This window comes from Chiloscyllium punctatum, chromosome 28 (assembly GCF_047496795.1).
Source record: "Chiloscyllium punctatum isolate Juve2018m chromosome 28, sChiPun1.3, whole genome shotgun sequence".
In the NCBI taxonomy this organism is placed as follows: Eukaryota; Metazoa; Chordata; class Chondrichthyes; order Orectolobiformes; family Hemiscylliidae; genus Chiloscyllium; species Chiloscyllium punctatum.
The window spans coordinates 5,538,558-5,546,692 of NC_092766.1; the positions used below are offsets into that span (position 1 = coordinate 5,538,558).

General features: G+C 55.7%; 1 protein-coding gene across 1 annotated transcript in view; it reads left to right on the forward strand.

The window, feature by feature from the left end:
• The window catches only part of LOC140453866 (uncharacterized), a 109,191-nt gene extending 101,389 nt beyond the window's left edge, over positions 1-7,802 (forward strand). Inside the window, exon 7 of the mRNA XM_072548727.1 lies at positions 7,713-7,802. Within this exon, the coding sequence (XP_072404828.1) occupies positions 7,713-7,802 (90 nt within the window). The remainder of the gene's footprint in view (positions 1-7,712) is intronic.
• The last annotated feature ends 333 nt before the right edge of the window (positions 7,803-8,135 follow it).

Consider the following 8,135-nt stretch of genomic DNA (forward strand, 5'->3'; position numbering starts at 1 on the left):
GGTAGAGAGGGAGAAAGACTTTGTGGGTTGGGGGTAGAGAGAGGGAGAGAGGGACTTTGTGGGTTGGGGGAGAGAGAGAGAGGGAGACAGGGACTTTGTGGCTTGGGGGTAGAGAGGGAGCGAGGGACTTTGTGGGTTGGGGAGAGAGAGGGACTTTGTGGGTTGGGGGTAGAGAGAGGGACTTTGTGGGTTGGGGGTAGAGAGAGGGACTTTGTGGGTTGGGGGTAGAGAGAGGGACTTTGTGGGTTGGGGGGTAGAGAGAGGGACTTTGTGGGTTGGGGGGGGGGTAGCAGGGAGAGGGAGACAGGGTGGGGTAGAGGGGGTGTTGGGAGTCTGGGGTTGAGGTCCAGGGTGTGTACAATCACCTTGTGCCTCGGGGGGAGCTGGTGCGGGTCGGGACAGGAGATGTCAGTGATTGGCCGACAGCCCCCAGGGCCAGGGGGTGGTGGGAGGGGGAGCACGGGGTACGGGCTAGGTCAAGGGCGTTTCCACCCTCCCACCGGGAAATCCCGGGGGGAGAGAGAGAGAGAGAGAGAGTGTTGCAGACAGGAGGGAGGGAGAGAGACAGGGAGCGGCGGGAGGCAAACGCTGTTCCGACCAATATCCGAACGGGGAGGGGGGGGGAAAAGATGTGACGGTGGGGGCGTGGAGGGTCAGGATGGTCCCTCTATCCAACCCCAACCCCCCCCCATCCTCCCCCTCCCAACGCTCCTGTAAATATTTGTATGAAAGTGAGGCACGCCAGTGGATGGGTGTGTCTGTAATTATGAAATAATGAGCTCTTCTCAAAGCTGTAAATAAATCTGCTTTTCTCCTGACCGCCATGAGGTGTCTGGTTTCTCCGCACATCAGCAACCAGGGGGGGAGAATATCGGGGTACTGGGTCACCGTGTGTTAGATACACTGTCCTTTACCCCCTCCTCTCTCTCTGGGACCGGGGGGTGTTAGATACACTGTCCTTTACCCCCTCCCTCTCTCTCTGGGACCGGGGGTGTTAGATACACTGTCCTTTACCCCCTCCCTCTCTCTCTGGGACCGGGGGGTGTTAGATACACTGTCCTTTCCCCTCTCTCTCTCTGGGACCGGGGTGTGTTAGATACACTGTCCTTTCCCTCTCTCTCTGGGACCGGGGTGTGTTAGATACACTGTCCTTTCCCCTCTCTCTCTCTCTCTGGGACCGGGGTGTGTTAGATACACTGTCCTTTCCCCCCTCTCTCTCTCTGGGACCGGGGTGTGTTAGATACACTGTCCTTTACCCCCCCCTCCCTCTCTCTGGGACCGGGGTGTGTTAGATACACTGTCCTTTTCTCTCTCTCTCTCTGGACCGGGGTGTGTTAGATACACTGTCCTTTTCTCTCTCTCTCTCTGGGACCGGGGTGTGTTAGATACACTGTCCTTTCCCCCCTCTCTCTCTCTGGGACCGGGGTGTGTTAGATACACTGTCCTTTACCCCCCCCTCCCTCTCTCTGGGACCGGGGTGTGTTAGATACACTGTCCTTTACCCCCTCTCTCTCTGGGACCGGGGTGTGTTAGATACACTGTCCTTTACCCCCTCCCTCTCTCTCTGGGACCGGGGTGTGTTAGATACACTGTCCTTTCCCCCCCCCCCTCTCTCTCCCTGGGACCGGGGTGTGTTAGATACACTGTCCTTTCCCCCCTCTCTCTCTCTGGGACCGGGGTGTGTTAGATACACTGTCCTTTACCCCCCCTCCCTCTCTCTGGGACCGGGGTGTGTTAGATACACTGTCCTTTACCCCCTCTCTCTCTGGGACCGGGGTGTGTTAGATACACTGTCCTTTTCTCTCTCTCTCTCTGGGACCGGGGTGTGTTAGATACACTGTCCTTTTCTCTCTCTCTCTCTGGGACCGGGGTGTGTTAGATACACTGTCCTTTCCCCCCTCTCTCTCTCTGGACCGGGGTGTGTTAGATACACTGTCCTTTACCCCCCCCTCCCTCTCTCTGGGACCGGGGTGTGTTAGATACACTGTCCTTTACCCCTCTCTCTCTGGGACCGGGTGTGTTAGATACACTGTCCTTTTCTCTCTCTCTCTCTGGGACCGGGGTGTGTTAGATACAGTGTCCTTTTCTCTCTCTCTCTCTGGGACCGGGGTGTGTTAGATACACTGTCCTTTCCCCCCCTCCTCTCTCTCTGGGACCGGGGTGTGTTAGATACACTGTCCTTTCCCCCCTCTCTCTCTCTCTCTCTGGGACCGGGGTGTGTTAGATACACTGTCCTTTCCCCCTCTCTCTGGGACCGGGGTGTGTTAGATACACTGTCCTTTCTCCCCCTCTCTCTGGGACCGGGGTGTGTTAGATACACTGTCCTTTCTCCCTCTCTCTCTGGGACCGGGGTGTGTTAGATACACTGTCCTTTCCCCCCTCTCTCTCTCTGGGACCGGGGGTGTGTTAGATACACTGTCCTTTCCCCCTCTCTCTGGGACCGGGGTGTGTTAGATACACTGTCCTTTCTCCCCCTCTCTCTGGGACCGGGGTGTGTTAGATACACTGTCCTTTCTCCCTCTCTCTCTGGGACCGGGGTGTGTTAGATACACTGTCCTTTCCCCCCTCTCTCTCTCTGGGACCGGGGTGTGTTAGATACACTGTCCTTTCCCCCCTCTCTCTCTCTGGGACCGGGGTGTGTTAGATACACTGTCCTTTCCCCCCTCTCTCTCTCTGGGACTGGGTGTGTTAGATACACTGTCCTTTCCCCCTCTCTCTCTCTCTGGGACCGGGGTGTGTTAGATACACTGTCCTTTCCCCCCTCTCTCTCTCTCTCTCTCTCTCTCTGGGACCGGGGTGTGTTAGATACACTGTCCTTTCCCCCCTCTCTCTCTCTGGACCGGGGTGTGTTAGATACACTGTCCTTTCCCCCCTCTCTCTCTCTGGGACCGGGGTGTGTTAGATACACTGTCCTTTCCCCCCTCGCTCTCTCTCTCTCTGGGACCGGGGTGTGTTAGATACACTGTCCTTTCCCCCCTCTCTCTCTCTGGGACCGGGGTGTGTTAGATACACTGTCCTTTCCCCCCTCTCTCTCTCTGGGACCGGGTGTGTTAGATACACTGTCCTTTACCCCCCCCTCCCTCTCTCTGGGACCGGGGTGTGTTAGATACACTGTCCTTTACCCCCTCTCTCTCTGGGACCGGGGTGTGTTAGATACACTGTCCTTTTCTCTCTCTCTCTCTGGGACCGGGGTGTGTTAGATACACTGTCCTTTTCTCTCTCTCTCTCTGGGACCGGGGTGTGTTAGATACACTGTCCTTTCCCCCCCTCCCTCTCTCTCTGGGACCGGGGTGTGTTAGATACACTGTCCTTTCCCCCCTCTCTCTCTCTCTCTGGACCGGGGTGTGTTAGATACACTGTCCTTTCCCCCTCTCTCTGGGACCGGGGTGTGTTAGATACACTGTCCTTTCTCCCCCTCTCTCTGGGACCGGGGTGTGTTAGATACACTGTCCTTTACCCCCCCCCCCCCCTCTCTCTGGGACCGGGGTGTGTTAGATACACTGTCCTTTCCCCCCTCTCTCTCTCTGGGACCGGTGTGTGTTAGATACACTGTCCTTTCCCCCCTCTCTCTCTGGGACCGGGGTGTGTTAGATACACTGTCCTTTTCCCCCCTCTCTCTCTCTGGGACCGGGGTGTGTTAGATACACTGTCCTTTCCCCCCTCTCTCTCTCTGGGACTGGGGTGTGTTAGATACACTGTCCTTTCCCCCCCTCTCTCTGGGACCGGGGTGTGTTAGATACACTGTCCTTTCTCCCCCTCTCTCTGGGACCGGGGTGTGTTAGATACACTGTCCTTTCCCCCCTCTCTCTCTCTGGGACCGGGGTGTGTTAGATACACTGTCCTTTCCCCCCTCTCTCTCTCTGGGACCGGGGTGTGTTAGATACACTGTCCTTTCCCCCCTCTCTCTCTCTGGGACTGGGGTGTGTTAGATACACTGTCCTTTCCCCCTCTCTCTCTCTCTGGGACCGGGGTGTGTTAGATACACTGTCCTTTCCCCCTCTCTCTCTCTCTCTCTCTCTCTGGGACCGGGGTGTGTTAGATACACTGTCCTTTCCCCCCTCTCTCTCTCTGGGACCGGGGTGTGTTAGATACACTGTCCTTTCCCCCCTCTCTCTCTCTGGGACCGGGGTGTGTTAGATACACTGTCCTTTCCCCCCTCTCTCTCTCTGGGACCGGGGTGTGTTAGATACACTGTCCTTTCCCCCTCTCTCTCTCTCTGGGACCGGGGTGTGTTAGATACACTGTCCTTTCCCCCCTCTCTCTCTGGGACCGGGGTGTGTTAGATACACTGTCCTTTCCCCCCCTCTCTCTCTGGGACCGGGGTGTGTTAGATACACTGTCCTTTCCCCCCCCTCTCTCTGGGACCGGGGTGTGTTAGATACACTGTCCTTTCCCCCTCTCTCCCGGGGACCGGGGTGTGTTCGATACACTGTCCTTTCCCCCCTCTCTCTCTCTCTCTGGGACCGGGGTGTGTTAGATACACTGTCCTTTCCCCCCTCTCTCTCTGGGACCGGGCTGTGTTAGATACACTGTCCTTTCCCCCCTCTCTCTCTGGGACCGAGGTGTGTTAGATACACTGTCCTTCCCCCCCCCCCCCCCCCCCCTCTCTCTCTCTCTCTCTCTGGGACCAGAGTGTGTCGTTTCACGCTGCTCACCCCACCCCCACTGAAAGCACAGTGTATGTTTCACACCCCGATCCCAGAAAGAGAGAGGGGGTACTAAGAGACACCAGTCAGTGTACAGATATCTCCCTGAGAGAGAGAGAGAGAGAGGGGACTGAGAGACACCAGTCAGTGTACAGATATCTCCCTGAGAGAGAGAGAGAGGGGACTGAGTGACACCAGTCAGTGTACAGATATCTCCCTGAGAGAGAGAGGGGGGACTGAGCGACACCAGTCAGTGTACAGATATCTCCCTGAGAGAGAGGGGGGGGACTGAGAGACACCAGTCAGTGTACAGATATCTCCCTGAGAGAGAGGGGGGGGGACTGAGAGACACCAGTCAGTGTACAGATATCTCCCTGTGAGAGAGAGAGAGAGAGGGGACTGAGAGACACCAGTCAGTGTACAGATATCTCCCTGAGAGAGAGGTCTGAGAGACACCAGTCAGTGTACAGATATCTCCCTGAGAGACAGGGGGGGCACTGAGAGACACCAGTCAGTGTACAGATATCTCCCTGAGAGAGAGAGAGAGAGGACTGAGAGACACCAGTCAGTGTACAGATATCTCCCTGAGAGAGAGAGAGAGAGGGAACTGAGAGACACCAGTCAGTGTACAGATATCTCCCTGAGAGAGAGGGGGGACTGAGAGACACCAGTCAGTGTACAGATATCTCCCTGAGAGAGAGGGGACTGAGAGACACCAGTCAGTGTACAGATATCTCCCTGAGAGAGAGAGGGGACTGAGAGACACCAGTCAGTGTACAGATATCTCCCTGAGAGAGAGAGAGGACTGAGAGACACCAGTCAGTGTACAGATATCTCCCTGAGGGAGAGGGGACTGAGAGACACCAGTCAGTGTACAGATATCTCCCTGAGAGAGAGGGGACTGAGAGACACCAGTCAGTGTACAGATATCTCCCTGAGAGAGAGAGAGAGGGGACTGAGAGACACCAGTCAGTGTACAGATATCTCCCTGAGAGAGAGAGAGGGGGGACTGAGAGACACCAGTCAGTGTACAGATATCTCCCTGAGAGAGAGGGGACTGAGAGACACCAGTCAGTGTACAGATATCTCCCTGAGAGAGAGAGGGGACTGAGAGACACCAGTCAGTGTACAGATATCTCCCTGAGGGAGAGGGGACTGAGAGACACCAGTCAGTGTACAGATATCTCCCTGAGAGAGAGAGTGGGGGGGACTGAGAGACACCAGTCAGTGTACAGATATCTCCCTGAGAGAGAGAGGGGGGACTGAGCGACACCAGTCATTGTACAGATATCTCCCTGAGAGAGAGAGGGGGAACTGAGAGACACCAGTCAGTGTACAGATATCTCCCTGAGAGAGAGAGGGAACTGAGAGACACCAGTCAGTGTACAGATATCTCCCTGAGAGAGAGAGAGAGAGAGGGGACTGAGAGACACCAGTCAGTGTACAGATATCTCCCTGTGAGAGAGGGGACTGAGAGACACCAGTCAGTGTACAGATATCTCCCTCAGAGAGAGGGGACTGAGAGACACCAGTCAGTGTACAGATATCTCCCTGAGAGAGAGAGGGGGGACTGAGAGACACTAGTCAGTGTACAGATATCTCCCTGAGAGAGAGAGGGGGGACTGAGAGACACTAGTCAGTGTACAGATATCTCCCTGAGAGAGAGAGGGGGGACTGAGAGACACCAGTCAGTGTACAGATATCTCCCTGAGAGAGAGAGGGGGGACTGAGAGACACCAGTCAGTGTACAGATATCTCCCTGAGAGAGAGAGAGGGGACTGAGAGACACCAGTCAGTGTACAGATATCTCCCTGAGAGAGAGAGAGGGGACTGAGAGACACCAGTCAGTGTACAGATATCTCCCTGAGAGAGAGGGGGGACTGAGAGACACCAGTCAGTGTACAGATATCTCCCTGAGATAGAGAGGGGGGACTGAGAGACACCAGTCAGTGTACAGATATCTCCCTGAGAGAGAGGGGACGGAGAGACACCAGTCAGTGTACAGATATCTCCCTGAGAGAGAGAGGGGACTGAGAGACACCAGTCAGTGTACAGATATCTCCCTGAGAGAGAGGGGACGGAGAGACACCAGTCAGTATACAGATATCTCCCTGAGAGAGAGAGAGAGGGGACTGAGAGACACCAGTCAGTGTACAGATATCTCCCTGAGAGAGAGAGGGGACTGAGAGACACCAGGCAGTGTACAGATATCTCCCTGAGAGAGAGGGGGGACTGAGAGACACCAGTCAGTGTACAGATATCTCCCTGAGAGAGAGAGGGGTCTGAGAGACCCCAGTCAGTGTACAGATATCTCCCTGAGAGAGAGGGGACTGAGAGACACCAGTCAGTGTACAGATATCTCCCTGAGAGAGAGAGAGGGGTCCGAGAGACACCAGTCAGTGTACAGATATCTCCCTGAGAGAGAGGGGACGGAGAGACACCAGTCAGTGTACAGATATCTCCCTGAGAGAGAGAGGGGACTGAGAGACACCAGTCAGTGTACAGATATCTCCCTGAGAGAGAGGGGACTGAGAGACACCAGTCAGTGTACAGATATCTCCCTGAGAGAGAGGGGGGACTGAGAGACACCAGTCAGTGTACAGATATCTCCCTGAGAGAGAGGGGACTGAGAGACACCAGTCAGTGTACAGATATCTCCCTGAGAGAGAGGGGACTGAGAGACACCAGTCAGTGTACAGATATCTCCCTGAGAGAGAGAGGGGACTGAGAGACACCAGTCAGTGTACAGATATCTCCCTGAGAGAGAGGGGGGACTGAGAGACACCAGTCAGTGTACAGATATCTCCCTGAGAGAGAGAGGGGACTGAGAGACACCAGTCAGTGTACAGATATCTCCCTGGTCGTGTGTTTGTGACAGTTACCCCTACCCTCTGAAACGATGGACGACGTAGGGGGGGAGGTGCTGTCGCTTCCCTCAGGGAGTTGATGACGCATGGGCACTGTGTGTTTCTCCTTGACTGGAATCTTGCTGTGCTGGATTGGCTGAGGTGATTTGACCGAGGATGGGTGTTCTCTCACCTCACTTCATCCCTCTTCTCCCTCAAGGGAGACCTCCGAACTGTGATAAGACTTAGCACACCCAGTGTCTGTGTGCACATTGGAACTGTGGCTGATCGACTGCGGGAGCCCTCGTAACAGTTGGCCGAACACTGAGTTGTGACATTCCTGCCTCTTGCCTCTCCGACCCGCCCATCCTGAACCATCGGTCCCATACCACTCCCAACGATAACTTGACAACGTTCCCCGCTCACCCCCAGGTCCCGAGGGGCGTGGTACGGGCCTGCGCCAACCACACTCGAAGCTCAGCACCGTCCGTGATAGAACAGCCCCCTCTTCCCCTCCCCTTCCCCCCCCCCCCAAGCTCGCTCCAGTTACTGACCAACCCCTTCCACACACACACACAACACCGAGGGGTAGCCGTGCTCGTTAGGAATGCTCGGCTGGGCTCCAACACCAAGGGGTAGCCAG